A 15,740-nucleotide genomic window follows, 5' to 3' on the forward strand; every position below is an offset into this window, starting at 1 on the left:
GGTTCCCGATTGTCACTGGAGCATCAAATACAGTTCCATACTGTGTTGCTATGAGAGTAGATGTTGTACTTGAGGTTCGTCGAATTGGTATGTTTCTGGCGCCGGCAGGTACTAGTAGGGAAGCGACGATAGTGAGGAGGCGTAGGAGTAGCATGATGGTTGATCGCTAAGGACTGTGATGATATCTCTAGAGTCCTGTACTTATCCCGATATTTATACATGACTAGGTATCCAGAAATAGACAGCCTTGTAGCATGAGATTAGTACCTTAATAGAGCAGCTCGTACATTTTAGCGTAGATGTTAGCGTGTTCTGTCAGAGTGGAATTCCCACTAGTAATTTACTAGGATCCATCTGCCATCATGATCACCTGATTTCACTCATTAGATCCAGTACCGACGCGAGGACTGTCTCCACCCCAGGCAACCAAGCTTTCTTTAGTAATGATAATAACTCAATCCCGCGTTTGGTTCTTCTCGCCTGCACCATCATCATCAATGAAAAATGTCGGAACATTCGCGCTGTGGGCGCGGAGTCGCCAAAATCCTTGCTGAGCTAGGCGTGGTCAACATGTGGCAGTCATCGCGCGACGTCAAGCTACTGTGCGCCCAGCGCTTCGTGCGCCTTTTCGCCTACGGAGGATCGACGCTGATCCTGGCCTCCTATTTGAATGCCCTTGACATCTCAGAGGACCGCATTGGTCTGTTCATGACCCTCACCTTGATCGGAGATGTTGGTATCAGTTTCATTCTCACGCTCTTTGCCGATGCCATGGGTCGCAGGGCGGTTTTATCGCTCGGCTCACTACTCATGGTGGCCAGCGGGGTGGTTTTCGCCGCGTCCGGCAATTACTGGGCGCTGCTGGCGGCCGCGGTTTTCGGTGTAATCAGTCCCAGTGGCAATGAAATTGGGCCCTTCCGTGCCGTGGAGGAATCCACGCTGGCTCATCTCACGCCGCCTGAACATCTCAGTGACGTTTTTGCCTGGTACTCGCTCATCGGCACTGCAGGCGCAGCCCTGGGCAACTTGCTTTGCGGATGGGTCATGACTTCGCTCAAGACGATCCACCATTGGGATTTCATTTCCTCTTGTCGCTGCATCTTCCTGATCTACGCCGGCATTGGCGTGGTCAAATTCCTTCTGACAGTGTGTCTGAGCCGGAAAGTGGAAGTAGCTCAGAAGGCGAAGAAACCAAATGCTCAGGCCCAGGCGGGACAGGCCCAAAACCAGGAACATTCGGAAACCCAACCGTTGCTGGCCGATCAAAACGGCTCCGAGCAACCTGCCCCACCACCTCGCAAGAAGGGCTTTTTCGAGTCTATCGAGAAAGACCTCTGGTCACTGGTGATTCGGCTGTTCATCCTGTTTGGGTTGGATTCGTTCGCATCCGGATTGGCATCTCCGTAAGTTGTTTACTAAATTACGTCTCTTTCGCTCGTTAATCGTGGCCTAGGGCTTGGATGATATACTTTTTCAAGCGGAAGTTCAGCCTGCCAGAGGGCCAGCTAGGCAGCATCTTCTTCATTACCAGCGTCATCTCCGCGTTGTCTATGCTGGTCGCATCCTCTATTGCAAAGCGCATAGGCAATGTCAAGGTAAGAAGATTGAACCTTCGGCGGAATCTGATTTTTTTTAACGCTGTGCAGACCATGGTGTTTACCCATCTCCCGTCGGCTGTCTGCCTATCGCTCATCTCCGTGATGCCCACACTTCCGGGCGCGCTCACCTTCCTGGTTCTGCGAGCGTGTTCGCAGACCATGGACGTGGCGCCGCGGTCGGCATTCCTTGCCGCCGCGCTGCCAGCGGACAAGCGCACAGCGATCATGGGCGGAGTCAATGTCGTCAAAACCAGCAGCCAGAGCATGGGACCGCTGATAACTGGTGTGCTGGCCCGCCACAAGCTGTTTGGCGTTTCGTTTATAATCGCGGGCATTCTGAAGGTGATCTATGACCTGGGCATGCTGTTCAGCTTTGCTGGCAAGGAGGCCGAGAAAGTGCAAGCAGCAGACCGAGCAAGAGGAGGAACAGAGGATGAGACAGACGGCCCGGGTCCTGTCTGACTAAATTGACTAAATCCAAAACGGAAGGAAGGGTTCGTCATCACCGCGTTTAACTAATACCATCCCGTTCTCAACGCCCGTGTCTGACACCAAAAGTCATGAAAACATTCTTCTGATGGCAGTTAGACCAAAAAAGCAAATATTACACCGAGAACGGGGCCAAATGACCCGGTTTCAATACGTAGTTGCTTGTGTTCATTAAGCTTTTCTTGGCTCTGTACGCGCAATCACTATACGTAATATCCGCATTGACCGCTGCATCGACCTTTATGCAACGCTTCTTTACCTAACCCAATCACGCTTCGCCGCTAAACTGCTGCGGTACGTCGTTCTTCTTAACCTCTCCTCCCAGCCCGTCACTACGCCTTCGGCTCCCTTCTCTTTCCGTTTCACGTCGCGGTCTCGGTTGATTTGAGAGCATTGGATTGTCACATCTCCATGGCTCAGCATTTCTCCCGGCAATTTTGCTCTTCTTATAATATCTATCAGTACCCAATACCCCTGTGAGAATTATTTCCCAGCTGTTATCAGTACAAACCAACTCCAGCACACAGTAGCCATGTCTCTGCGTTCTGTACTCTCCCTGCTGCTTCTATTTACGTTTGACGTCTCGGCAGCCGCTGTTCCCGCCTCGTCATGGGCCACGCTCGCCCAATCCCCGCCATACCACAATCTGCAGCTAGACGAAAGATCTCCGAATTATAACCATCGGCCGGATTTCATCCTGCGCGGAAAGAATGCCCGTGAAAGGATGGTTGCTCTATGCGAGGCCGGCTTTATCCCGGCCTGTCGCGCGTCAGTTGCGGGAGCAGAGTCAATTGCCAAGCTGGACGGGGAGCTCCGTACTGTCCACCGAGTGCCCCCCGGAATACTTTCTGCAAACGCTCGAGATGATTATGATGACGATGATGTGGACTCCATTTCTTCGATTTTGTTACGTTTATTCGGTTTCTTTGTCGTCTCTCTTGCTGTGATCGGTGTTATCACTGTCATCCGAAAACTCTAACCCTCTCTCGGTGACCATCTACAATTGGCATTGAGAATGCTTCTTGCTCTCATGATTGTATATCATAGCAGCTTTGATAACGGTTTTCAATCTTGCAAAGGTGACATCAACGATGACGCGCGGTATTATGGTAGACGACTCGGGGTATTTTCGAAGATAATTATGTTGTACGCCAGTGATGTATCAGTATCTCAGACAGTATCCGAACTGTATTATAACTTCAATTCATTTGTTTACTGTCAGCCGAACAGGTATGTAGGAGGGTTCTTGATCGCCTGGGTGCCTAGACTGGGTCAATTTTAATGTCGTGGTGGTTGCAGAGTACTGTAATGCCATAGACATCTTTTTTATCAATTTTAGAATGGATCAGTGGCATTTTAGAACATACTGTTGCAACGTATGCACTAGATCTGCGTCGGATGATAGAATTGACGGCAGATATAATCTAGGCGCTGTATTTGCTCTACTTTGGGAAGCAATTTGTGAGTGTGCTTATGGGAATCTATTTTCGACTCGTTCGTACCGCGTCCGAATGGGAGACGCCCTTACGTTTCATCAAATGACGTCGCAGAAGACGGTTTGAACTGAGTCGTTTCCCAGGACGAGCCACACTTTTTCTTTGATCTTGAACTCCATAACTATTCAGAGCTATTCTCGCGGTACCGCCAGACCTGTTTTTACTTATTTTTCAGCGACGGGTCATGGTTGTGGGCCTTCTAAATATCTCGGGCATGTCTCCTTCTGACCCTCCTTTTCTTATGTCACCAAATACGTTTACCCATCTAAAAGAGAAGCCACAATGCGAGAATGGTACCCATTGCGACACGCGGGAGAATTTGTGCGAGGTCCACAGCAAGAGATCCAGCGGAGAACTGGGTTGTTCGGTTTGTGTTCGTGCTTGCGCAAGAGTAGTCGACCAGATCGAACAGGTTACCATTGGTGGCGTTGGTGTCGTTACGGCCAAGAGAGCCCAGACCGAAGTTCTGGATTGAACCGCGCAGCATACCGTACAGGGTGATGTAGCTGTCGTCGGTAGTGTTGGGGCTGACGCCGGCGCCGAACAGGATAGTAGCAATGTGGTTGTCGTTGTTGGGGGTGTCGTCGTTGTCGTTCCACCAGGTGGCCTCGTCGAAGGTAGCGACGACCAGGGTGCCTTGGGCATCCAGGTCGGGCAAGTACAGATCCAGGAAGGCGTTGAGCCACTCAGCACCGGTGTTCGGCTGATTGAAGTAATTGCTGTCGGAGGTAGGGTCGTGGGCGTTGTGCAGCATGTCCGGCACGTAGAACGAGTACTCTGGCAGAGTGTGCGACTTCACGTGGTCGGCGAAAGTGATGTTAGCACCGTATATCTTGCTGCAGCGCTCGTAGTTGGCAGTATAGGTGCTGAAGAGCAGGGCTGGGACGTCTAGGCGGCGGTATACCTGAGCCCACCAGGTGGGGTTGGTGTTGTCTATAGGACCATTGTAGATATAGTTATTGCAGTCGTTCGCACCACGGTGCGTAGCGATAGGGTTGTACCACTCGGCGTAGGTACCATAAGAAATATCCTTAGCCTCCAGAAGGTCATAGATGCTGGTGGAATTAACATTGTAAAAGTCCTCATCAGCCATACCAAAGAAGTCACCTGCGACCAAGGCAGCATAGTTGGGCAAGGACGGGTGGGTTATAGCGTAGGCACGGGTCAGCAGCTTGCCGCGGGTAGCCAGCAGCTGCCAGTAGGCCTGGCCCATAGTCCACTCGTAGGCCTCGTTCTCGAAGACGATGTGTAAGATCTTCTTGAACTTGCCCTCACACTGCGTGGTCGCGCAGGAACTACCCGAAGACGAGTTGCAAGTAGCAAAGAGCTTGGAGCTGTTGATAGCCTTGGGGTTGCCCTCGCTAACCTGGAAAAAGGGGAACTTGCCAGTTGCGCCGGACGGAAGGTGGTAGCCCTCTTTCGGACCATAGCCAGTGAAGTTGGAACCGCTGACGGTGTTGTTGTTCACCGACCAGAAGTAGTAGCCACCATACTGCTCCGGCGAGAAAGGAGGAGTGTAGGTGACAGGGTAGTTGGCCACAGCCGAGTCGTTCTGGTTGAACACGTTGCCACCGATGTACGGCACATCCTTGTCCGGAAGGGCATACTGGGCAGTAACCGCGGACGCGAGTACCACAACTCTGACAGCGCAGATGAAGGAGCGCATCTTTGACAGCCGTTGGACTGCGAATATCGGAAGATCGAAGGAAATTGGGTGATGATCTCTAAGAATGGCGTATTATTGTTCAGCTATAAAGCCCATCTTTATAGTTGTCATCGCACTGAGACGCTCGACACATGTGGGTGGTCTCGGTTAGTCATTGGTTCAATGAGCTAACAAGCTGTAAGGGTCCAAGGGGAACGTGTTCCCTTCTACCCAGACGCAGATACAGTTTCGCTATATTGTGTCTATGTGGGCTAACGACCGACTTTGGAAGACAAGTGAGCCTTGGACGGGAAATAGAAGCGGGAAGTGCTAAACAGAGCCCTGTTCCGATCCAGTATTCTCGTGGAATTGTGAGGCCAAGCTTCTGGCTAAGCTTCGAGAATGTAAGGGTCCGAGCTACGGCGGCGGCTTCATGAAACTGAAGCGACCACAAATGGGCGCACGTGTTCCGGGCGGACTCTTTCATTCAAGAAGAGCACATGTAGATCGAAATGAAAAAGCTCCGCTTGCTATAAGAAAAAACAAAAAACTGAACTGAACTTCGAGAATAATTCAGCAACAACGCGTCGGGATCTCAGGCAGGCAATGAGTATTTTTACTAGTTCTAACATACTCCGATTCCTGGAAAGTGGTACATGGGCCATTGAGGTCTCGGTCTCGACGGCTCCAGCACAAGCACATGCCAAACATGGTTGCGCAGCACAGGCGGCCAGTTCGGTTTCCCCCCGCCCATCGATCAAACTATGTGTAAGCCAATGATCCAGTGGCGTGTGCCCTTTAGGGAAGACAATTGCAGCCCAAATGAAGACAGTAATGATGCAATTATGCCAGCATTGACCAATAACACAGATGTTTCGGAGACAAGAGATTGTGACAGGAATGCAAGCAATTATACCAGTCGAGCCAAGAGAAAAATCTGAAGTTGTTCGGGATATTGGGTGGAAGTAGTAGTGGAGCTCGAAATTTCCCCATTCCCACGCGGCAGCAGGCTTGATGGGGTAGGGCGGTGCCGCTCGCGATGCCGAACACGGCGAGTATGGCTGCCCATGTCTACTATTTACCGTCAATTAGCAATGCGGTGTAGTTCTAAATATAAAACAAAATAGATTTGATTTAATCTAGCTCTAAACTCCAAGATACCCATTCCTCGGGACCCAAAAACGAAAAGAAAAAAAAAATGGGTCAACTCCATCAAGAGCGGTGCTTCCTCCAATCTTGACTTGTAGCATCTTTGAGATCATCTGTACTCATTACATCGACGCCCTCTCGCACAAGGATGTGCCAGACCTTGTTCCGCAGACCACGGGGCCAGTTAGGTGTACCCCAGTACCGCACCTTTAGAGCAAGATCATGAGCGGCTTTCACCTGCTGGCGAAGCCGGAGGAGTTGGCCCTGCGAGAAGTGATTGAACGCGACGGTGCCAATGACTTGTCTGAAATCGGCTGAGGCGTAATAGCTGTTAAGCGAGGTGTACGGAATCGCGTGGTCGATATGCTTGGCGCGCGGCGGAGGAGCTCCATCTGCTAGGTCCTGTGCGGTACTGAGTTCGTCGAGAGGAGCATCATAGAAGATATCTCGAGACGAGCCATTCTCGGTGATGCGATGGAATGGTGCATCACCTGTCATGACGACGGTGAGAGGGCGCTGAATCAGGTCTGAGCCATTCACATGGGTCAACAGCCCGTTTTGTCGCAGCGGCTCAAGCTGTTTGACCAGAAGAGGCCAGGTCTGCTCGTCGTTGTTTTTGAAGTGAACCAGAAGTACGAAAGTCTGAGCAGGGTCCGTGGCAAACACGCCAGCAATATCATCGTTGCCAGTGCTAACAGCCAGATTGTTGGGCCGCGCGTTGTGTCTGGAGAGGATCTGCATCAGTGGCTCGAGATACAGCCCGCGCAGCGTCTGGTTTGGTACCAGCGTGTGCGGTGAATGGCCGACCAGAAGTTCCTCACCAGATAGCCAGACATCGGCCTCGACGCTGATGCAGCCGGCTTCGAGGGCTGAAAGCAGCGGTACGCGGCGCCAGTAATCGTTGTGGGAGTGGCATGGCACGGGAATGACGCCGTGTGTGGGCCATTGCGGGAAGATGGATGTCTCGGGCGGGAGAAACCAGGGCTCCAGATGAGCATCGAGGATGGGGAAGACGGTGAGGAGGCCGTGCCAGACGAGGGCAAGGAGTTTGAGGAGACCGCTGTGGACACATGAGTCTGATACATTCCCCAGAAGAAAGACCGACCTTACAGAAGAAACACCAGAGCACACAGAGGCCGCAGTATTGCGCGACAGAACACCGCTCTCGACGACCAGGGCCGCGCAGTGCAACGCGCGTGCGAGCACTCCCACAACGAAGACCGAGGTTGCTTCGTCCAGACAGGCACCCAAACTTCCTCACGATCCACTCCGTCCTCACTGACCATTCCCTCCTCCGGAATGGACTCTAGCGGGATGAAGGCCTGCGTTGAAGCCATACAAGACTACGAAGCATGGGGGAGAGAAAAGCGAAGCATCGGGAAGAGCTGCTACAAAGCTTGTTTATGCCGCAGCGACGATCCAAGCCATACATTGGCGACGGCAAACTCCAAAAAACCTGTCTGCCTAACCAACACCGGATCAACGCTTTATTCTTAACCAAGTGGGCCTCCCCGGGGGCCTACCTACGACGATACGGAGTTACGCGGATTTAAAGTAGGACCCGTAAAAAAACGGTGCCTAGTAGACTTTCAAGCCTTTGCTTCACCGTTCCTAGTAGTCATTTTACCTACTACCGCCTAAAAAAAATACTATAGGGCCCGCCTAGCGCGGCGTAGTATACCCGATCCCTAAAGCTTAGCCGTGTGCATACGTATCGCTATTAGCTGACACACAGCCATCGTTTCTGGTATTACTTGTTTGATCGGTAACAGTGAAACCTATATGCAGTGCAATTGAGCATGTAGCGAAGTTATGAGGTTGTTTACTTCTCATTATATGCAGTCACCTTGAACCCATGCCTTGGAGCGTGGACTCTCACACTCATATCTCCTGTTGTCTCGATCGTCAGCTCCTCGCTGTTAAACCCAATCAGTCTCCCTATAGTCCTATGCTGTGAGCCAGTATCTGTCGGCCAAAGTTCTACCAACTGCCCCTGTTGCAGATTATCCTGATTATGCTCCACCTGGCCTGGGGCTTCGCTGTATGCCGATGTGGCGATCTTTTCTGCAGCTTCCTCTCCTAGAAGGTCCTGAGGGTTTGATAACTGGCCTTCCCTTGCTATGACCGTGGACTGAAGTCGCTCAACCCATTCATAAACATTAGGGAACACCTTCGATGAGATTTGGTCCTCAGGAAGCGATCCCGGTGTCGAGAAAAGCCAGTGGAGGGGCCAAGCCATTTCAATATCCGCTAGGCTAGGCGTCTCTGTATTCAAAATCCATTGTCGGCCGTCAGCTAGAAGCGTTGTCTCTAGAAGCTTAGTGATATTCTTCACTTCGTTGATTGCCTCCGGCTTGGAAGCAGCCAGGGCGTCTTCACTAAGTGGAATTGCGCCCCTAAGGAGATCCATCCGGTCTTTTATGAATGCTGCATTGCGCAGAACTGGAGAACCTGCCAACACGATAATGACTACATATCTGACTAGACCGGAGTCCATGACCACCGTCTCAAAGAGCCGCTCGAGAACTTTGGTTTCCGGGTTTGCATCAGCGGTAAGACGAGGTCGGTCCAGTGCCAGATTCTCAAGCTTCCGAATAATGAGTCGAGAGTCAAGGAATATGTCGCGTCCGATAGATAAAACGGGAATACGTCGATAATGAACACCCAAGCGGGCGAGATCCGGCCGTGGCAAGACGCGGGGTTGGAGCTACGTTGGGGGTTAATTTCCATGTCAAGTCTTGGTAAAGGAGTACTGATCCCGACATACACATCGCATGTAACTTATTCCTCGCAATGCAAGGTACCAAGTTATTCTCCTGGAGAAAGGAGAGCCGTCGTAACAGTACAGAATAAGTGGTAGGTCAAGCGAGGACGACATATTGACAAGTATACCAAGAAGTCGGATTCTAACGGTCCACGGAGTGGCCAATATAGACAGAATCAGCCCGTCCTGATAAGACTATAAAAGGTGAGGGGTACGCGGAGGCCTTAGCGGGCCAGCTCGACGAAAGCGGAGTGCAGGCTCATCAACTTCTGGTTTCACGTGGCGCTTTGGCGGAAACGATGACGTTAAAGGGGAAACCTAGCTGTTCAACATACTACTCGCCCCCAAGTCGAACCTCCAGCAGCTGTGCAGTTGACAGGACGAGTGTGTATCTGCTTCCAATTGACTCCGCTTCCGAAGGACCGCTAGCCCTTCTTTGGTGCCCTACATGATACAACCCACAAATAAGGAGTCGGACTTGTTGTCACTGGAACAGGATACCCAGACTATTGTAGTCGGACTGCATGGCATTAGGTTTCGAGGCACAATATAAGAGTGTAGATGCAGAGAAAGGAGCAGAAAAGGAGCAGCTTCCGGTAACACAACCCGCACTGGCTGCTCACCCGAAGCCCCACCAGGTATCGGATGCCAGCCAGTGGCACTGGCAGGTCTTCCGACCTGTGGCGAGGGTCTGTATTCTGTCACTGCGTGGCACAGCAATGCTTTCTGAGTTACGGGTCCAGCATAAGTGATCGTTCTCGGGATATCCGGTGGCCAGGTTCGCTCGGAAGCCTGGCTCTTCCCCACGCTTCGCTTCGGGCACGGCTAGTTCGGATCGGCCAGCCTCGGGCGGGAAGAAAGAGAGGATCCCCATGATGATTTTCTTTCTGGCTTGGTCCTTCGCATGATTTCATTCATATAAACAGCTGCTGCTCTCCTGTTCTTCATACTACGTGGCTAGCATCCAGTATAGCATCTACAATTCCCCATTATTATCCTTTCTCTTCATTATCTCATATCATATACGCTCCGCGCCTTCGATTGAACCTCTTCCCACCATGGGCTTCGAAGATAAACGGATTGCCATTGTCGGCGGCGGGCTGGGCGGGATGTCCTTCCTCAACGCCGCCCTGTATGCCGGACTGAAGAACGTCCAGCTATACGAGCAGGCGCCGCAGTTCGCCGAGGTCGGCGCCGGCGTCAACATCACCTCGAACGCCAATCGCGTGTTGGACGCCTTCGGCCTGAAAGAGAGCATGACGCGCCGCTCGTCCCACAAGCTGCCCTGCTACATGGAGTACCACAACTACAAGACCGGAGATTATCTGGGCCACGTCGACGAGTTTTCTAACCCGCCCGCGCGCCTGCTGCACCGTGCGCACCTGCTGGAGTCGCTCAAAGAGCGCGTGCCGGAATCGAGCTTCAATCTGGGGAAGCGGTTGACTTCGATTGGTCGGAATAGCAGCGAGAGTTCGGCGCCGTACACGCTACACTTTGAGGATGGCAGCTCCGCCGAGGCGGATATCGTCATTGGCTGCGACGGAATCAAGTCGAATGTCCGTCTCGATATGGGCCTGGGAGACTCGCCTAACTACTCCGGTCAGGTCGTGTACCGCGGCTTTGTCGACTACAAGGATCTACCGGATGAGACGGCGCAGCTGCTGCGCAAGACGGTCAACTTCCGCGGTCCGAAACGTCATGTGCTCATCCTGCCCATTGGCAACCGCGAGACGCAGACCGACCGCGCCGCTATCATCGCGTTCATGTCGGAGCCCATTGAGTCCTGGGACTCGGAGAGCTGGATGTCCCGGTCCGACATCGAGAGTCTGCACGAGCACGTCCGCGACTGGTGCCCGCAGGTGCAGGATATCATCGCTGGACTGCGCGCGGCCTCGCCTGATGGCCGCATGCTCAAACAGGCGCTGTATGTGCGCGATCCGTTGGAGAAGTGGTACGAGATGAACTCCGAGCAGACGGATGCGGGTATTGTCTTGCTTGGCGACTCGGCGCACTCGACGCTTCCACACCAAGGCCAGGGCACATGTATGGCTATTGAGTCGGGTATTGCACTGGCAACTATCCTCCGTCATTGGAAGACGAATGATCTCGAGGCGGCTTTCAAGTTCTACCAGGACCTGCGCAAACCTCGGACTGACCGCGTCACCCGGACCAGCGAAGAAGCTGGCAAGCTTGCTAGCTCGGAATCCCCAGATCAGATGACGGGTAATTTCAATCCGGAGACGTTGATGGGGCGCATGAAGTGGATTATGGAGTATAATGTCTTGGAGGACCTGCGGACTAAGGGCGCACAGTCCTTGGATTTCCAGGGCTCAAGGCTTTGAGGGGTTTCTGCTGTTGTATAGTGTTATTAGCGTATAGATTGCAATGTGATATAAGCATGGCTTTCATTTATATTCATACATATATCCCTGTTGATTTATTTAGATATCTGCGTCTTAGGATGTAAGTTGGAAGACTTGTTGTATACATCCATGAATGACGTCAGGGCGGAAAGAGATATATATACCTGAAATTCGCATATCTATAAACCATGAACTTGAGCCACCACATAAAATCGCAGAAGATAGAACATCCCTAGAATATAGATCTTACGAAAAACGCATTTCTATATCGACGAAAACGGATGTAGGGCCGGGCATTTTACCGGATGGCCAGTCCCCGATCACATGCCACACGTGCAACACCTCCGCATTTGCTTCGTCGGGAGTTTTTCCCTCTCGACACTCAACTTACTCCCTTTCAGAGAGTCTGACAATAGATATCGACATGGAGGTGAGTACATCATCATACGAAACCTGTATCTTGCCAGCCAATCTGACCTGCCACAGTCCACTCCCTCCTCGAACGGCTTTCGATCCCGCCGCTCCTACCCATCTCTCCACCAAGTCTCCGTCGCCCCTCTCACCCCCCGATTCCCCATCGACGATGACCCAGAACCAAACGACTACTTCAGTGCTCGGGATACCACCAATGACTATGCCCCCACCGAGAGCCTGGTGTCGCCGCGGACTTCCTACCTAACCAGTGCCTCCGTCCCCGGCACGCCCTCTCTCCTCTCCCATTCCCGCAGTGCGTCTCGATCACGGCACGCGCGAAGCAAAAGCTCGAACCGTGCCGGACACCTAAGCGATACCAACCTGCTTGCCAAAGATATCCCGGACGCCCTGCACCACCACCACCAGTCCGCCTCACACAGCATTAGCACCAGCAAACGATCCAGCTCGGCGGCATACTCGAAGCGCCAATTCCACTCCGCCGGCCATGGCGCTGCAAATGCAACTGCGGCATCTGATCCCGAGTGGATGCTCCGCGCCGGCATTGCACTGGCCTCGTCGACGCGTGAGCAAAAGGGCCAGAGCTGGCTCTCGAAGCGTGAGAGCTCCACCAGCCTTGTCTCGGAGATGCCTTTCGACGACTCCCCCCATGCTGCTGCGTCCCGCCACCACCGCAACAAGTCCGGTGCCTCATCGCGCAAATCTCGATCTGGTGCTTCTACACCGGGCGGCGCCTTGTCCCGTCGCAGCTCGCGCTCCCGTGGCGGAAGCCGTCGCAGCAGCCGCGTGGGGCTTGCTATGACTGCCATGCCGCCGCCTTTATCGTCTGTGCCCTCTGCAACAGCGGAAAATATCCCCAGCCTTGGTCCGGAGGGGGAAAATGCGAGTCCCGAAGAGGCGCGCGGCAGTGGTCCTGCGCTGGTCGCGGACTTTGTGGACGAGCGGATCCGCGCCGAGATGGCCGCGTTGCAGTACCGACGGGAGCGAGGGATCTCGGATGACGACTCCGAGTTTTACCTGGAAGGGGATGTGGAAGGGGAAGGAGATTATGACTCCGATTCGCAGTTCGACTATTCATCCTCCTCAACGCCCGACGACGACTTCGACGAAGCCGATCTACAGCGTCTAACCCGCGAGCGCGGGTTCGGGCTGGGCACCTGGCTCGACCGGCTGGTGGAATGGACACTTTTCAGCACGGATGAGTGGCCCGGCGCCTCGGCCCCTGGCACGGCTCAGGCGCGGATCGGTACTGCTTCCACCTCTACGACGGTTACATTCGAGGAGCCGGTTGTTATTCCCCGCGTCGAGACGGATGATCATGATCGGCACCACGACAATCTTTCGCTCGCTTCGTCCGCGGAGTATGAGTATGATGACTCCGAAGACGGCGACGACGCGGGAGAAGTTGATGTTTCTCACACGGACGGCGACAAGACTGCCGAGGTTGAGAAACCCGGTTCAAAGGGCGGATGGGAGGATGCTGGGTGGTTGTTGCGCATGGTCAAGCGCGCGATCTTATAATCTATTATCTTCCTATCTTCTCCTTTCTCTCTCTCTTTTTTTCTGGCGAGATAAGAAAGACGCAAAAGAAAGTGAATTGCAGCGTCGGTCCGGCTGTCGGTCCCGGTGTTTCATTTTTATTGTTGACTGGAGCCCCGTGGTTTGTTGGGCATGGATGCATCACTTGACCCGGTCACGCGAAAATTAATAATGTCTTGAAGATCAATGAGAGACAAGAGTTGCATTCTTAAAAGATCTTCTTATAGTCACATAGTACTCTCAGTACCCGATCACGGTGAGATTGGTACAACTAGCTGATGCTGTATACTCACCCAAGAGGCAAATATGAGAGGCAAATAAACCTAAATCAAGGGACCCAGACCCATGGCTGAGAGGCTTAGGCAAGGGGGCGGGATACACAGTACATACGGTGTACAGGTTGTTTCGGACTCTGCTAATTATGCTAGCTGACGAGGGACATGTCATGTTATTCTCCCCAAAATAGTAAGTAAATAAATAGGAACAAACACCAGGCGCAAAGCATGAGGGAAAAAGCGAAGCGAAGCGATGCACACGACTCCAGAAGTGCCAAGAATAACAGGGGAAGTAAGTAGTACGCCATCGAAGGGAAAGTATCAAGAGGGGCACAAAAGAGAGTGTGGGAGAGAAAAGAGACGAAAGTGCCTGCCGACATGAAGAGAGACAAGTAGAAAAACCGAAGAAAAGCAATCCTGCGCAAGATAGACACGAAATCAAAGAAGCAATCCAATTCGGAATGTTTGAATAGAACCAAGGGAAAGAGGCACAAACATAAAGCTAGGCACATCACCTTCCAGAAAGTGAAAAAAAGAGGCAGGTTATTCGCCTTGCATACTATAAAACGCCAATCTGACTGAGACCAGGTGGTTTCTATAAAGTATCATGCAGCAGGTATCGTGATCGTGATATGCGTCGGGGGGTCGAACCATTCTGGTCCTTCGTCGAGGCAGCAGCAGCAGCCGGGAGGAGCCGGCGACAGGGACGTAAAGAGCTTGTGTGTGACGGACGGCGGACACAGGAGTGATTGAGTGATGAGAGAGGTGCGATGCGATGTCGGAGGCCATATTGGGTCGATGATGAGTTGGTCGTTACGGATTGGTCAGGGCCACTTAAATTTCACCAGGGACCAACCTTGACAGGAGTCCCCAGTCCATAGGTGCCCGAGAAAAGCTGATCTCGTATCGAGCCCATTTCACTACCGCCGCCAGGGCTGTGAGAGGGCGTGTTGTCGGACCCGGCCATCCACCCCAGACTGGAGCCCAACTCGTTCACCGCCGCCTGGAGTTTACCCCCGGAGTTCTGGTTGTGTTTGGCCAGCGTCTGATCCCAGCCGCCATACTGCAGCTGGATACCACCGCCCCGTTTGCCTGCTTCTCGGATCACCAGGATCCAAGCCTTGCAAATCTCATCGTAGGCGGAATCCCGCTCGAAGTTGTTCTGGAGCGTGCTCCATCGTGGCAGGGCGTGGATGATATCCGTCGCTCCATCGAGATAGCTCAGCGAGGTAGACGCCTGCGGCTCGTTAGGGGGGAGGAAGTTGGGCGTGAAGTCGTTCAGGGCATCGAGGAGGTTGCTGAGCGGCTGGCGGACTCGGTTGTAGGCGTAGTCGGACTCGGTGTTGCCACCCAGGGGGAACGACGACTGGAGAACCGCCTGGTAATTTCGGAGCACCTGCAGGGTCGAGGAGACGCTGGGTCGAGGGGAGGTGTGCACCACCTCGTCGGCGAGTTGGGGGTGGCGCTCGCACATGGTCCGAACCACCGCCCGTAAGGCATCTGTATCCAGCGTTTCTAGCAGGCGAGGTAGAGCCAGCGGACGGCCTGAAATGTTCGGTCGGGAACGCTTGATATTCCGCATGGGAGGCAGCTGGCGAGGGGTGAAGGCGGGTGAGTTGGTAGGGGAGGCAGACATGCGTCCGTCGTGATCGTTGCCATCGTCATCAGCTTTCCGCTTCCGGGAGGTATAGGAGGATGGTGTAGACACTTGTTCGACTTTGTCAGTATCAAACATCAAAAAGGGAGATGAAGAGGCCATCTAGTCTTACTTATACGGGAGGGGGAGTGTCGAGGATGCTCGTAGAAATGGGGAGGCACAGGAGGCGTGGCCACCAGGCTGTTCATGATGACCACAGCCGGATGGCAAGCAAAGTCTCCTCAGACAGAGACCAAGAGAGGGAGAGAGCAAAAAATGAGGAGAAAAAAGACGTAGAAGGAGGAGTGAAAAAAAGGAGGGAGAGAAAAGGATGAAGAGGTGAGGTGAAGAAGA

General features: G+C 53.0%; 7 protein-coding genes across 7 annotated transcripts; 4 read left to right on the top strand and 3 right to left on the bottom strand.

Moving 5' to 3' along the window:
- Positions 1 to 504: 504 nt before the first annotated feature.
- Positions 505 to 2,060, top strand: PFLUO_LOCUS8121 (uncharacterized protein; the record flags this gene model as incomplete). Its single annotated transcript, XM_073785826.1, has 3 exons — positions 505 to 1,403; positions 1,454 to 1,595; positions 1,647 to 2,060. 3 exons carry the CDS (start codon positions 505 to 507, stop codon positions 2,058 to 2,060), a joined length of 1,455 nt encoding a protein of 484 aa, XP_073642142.1.
- A 559-nt stretch (positions 2,061 to 2,619) lies between these two features.
- Positions 2,620 to 3,066, top strand: PFLUO_LOCUS8122 (uncharacterized protein; the record flags this gene model as incomplete). Its single annotated transcript, XM_073785827.1, has 1 exon — positions 2,620 to 3,066. The coding sequence occupies one exon, from the start codon at positions 2,620 to 2,622 to the stop codon at positions 3,064 to 3,066; it is 447 nt and encodes a 148-aa protein (XP_073642143.1).
- A 782-nt stretch (positions 3,067 to 3,848) lies between these two features.
- Positions 3,849 to 5,249, bottom strand: PFLUO_LOCUS8123 (uncharacterized protein; the record flags this gene model as incomplete). The annotated part of the gene is made up of 1 exon (XM_073785828.1): positions 3,849 to 5,249. One exon carries the CDS (start codon positions 5,247 to 5,249, stop codon positions 3,849 to 3,851), a length of 1,401 nt encoding a protein of 466 aa, XP_073642144.1.
- A 1,191-nt stretch (positions 5,250 to 6,440) lies between these two features.
- PFLUO_LOCUS8124 (Altered inheritance of mitochondria protein 6) lies at positions 6,441 to 7,714 on the bottom strand (the record flags this gene model as incomplete). Its single annotated transcript, XM_073785829.1, has 2 exons — positions 6,441 to 7,437; positions 7,488 to 7,714. The coding sequence occupies 2 exons, from the start codon at positions 7,712 to 7,714 to the stop codon at positions 6,441 to 6,443; spliced, it is 1,224 nt and encodes a 407-aa protein (XP_073642145.1).
- A 2,485-nt stretch (positions 7,715 to 10,199) lies between these two features.
- Positions 10,200 to 11,483, top strand: PFLUO_LOCUS8125 (uncharacterized protein; the record flags this gene model as incomplete). Its single annotated transcript, XM_073785830.1, has 1 exon — positions 10,200 to 11,483. The coding sequence occupies one exon, from the start codon at positions 10,200 to 10,202 to the stop codon at positions 11,481 to 11,483; it is 1,284 nt and encodes a 427-aa protein (XP_073642146.1).
- Positions 11,484 to 11,928: 445 nt separating this feature from the next.
- On the top strand, positions 11,929 to 13,457 carry PFLUO_LOCUS8126 (uncharacterized protein; the record flags this gene model as incomplete). Its single annotated transcript, XM_073785831.1, has 2 exons — positions 11,929 to 11,934; positions 11,991 to 13,457. The coding sequence occupies 2 exons, from the start codon at positions 11,929 to 11,931 to the stop codon at positions 13,455 to 13,457; spliced, it is 1,473 nt and encodes a 490-aa protein (XP_073642147.1).
- A 1,134-nt stretch (positions 13,458 to 14,591) lies between these two features.
- On the bottom strand, positions 14,592 to 15,595 carry PFLUO_LOCUS8127 (Tethering factor for nuclear proteasome sts1; the record flags this gene model as incomplete). The annotated part of the gene is made up of 2 exons (XM_073785832.1): positions 14,592 to 15,457; positions 15,520 to 15,595. 2 exons carry the CDS (start codon positions 15,593 to 15,595, stop codon positions 14,592 to 14,594), a joined length of 942 nt encoding a protein of 313 aa, XP_073642148.1.
- Positions 15,596 to 15,740: the final 145 nt, after the last annotated feature.

This window comes from Penicillium psychrofluorescens (genome assembly GCF_964197705.1).
Source record: "Penicillium psychrofluorescens genome assembly, chromosome: 5".
Lineage (NCBI taxonomy): Eukaryota > Fungi > Ascomycota > Eurotiomycetes > Eurotiales > Aspergillaceae > Penicillium > Penicillium psychrofluorescens.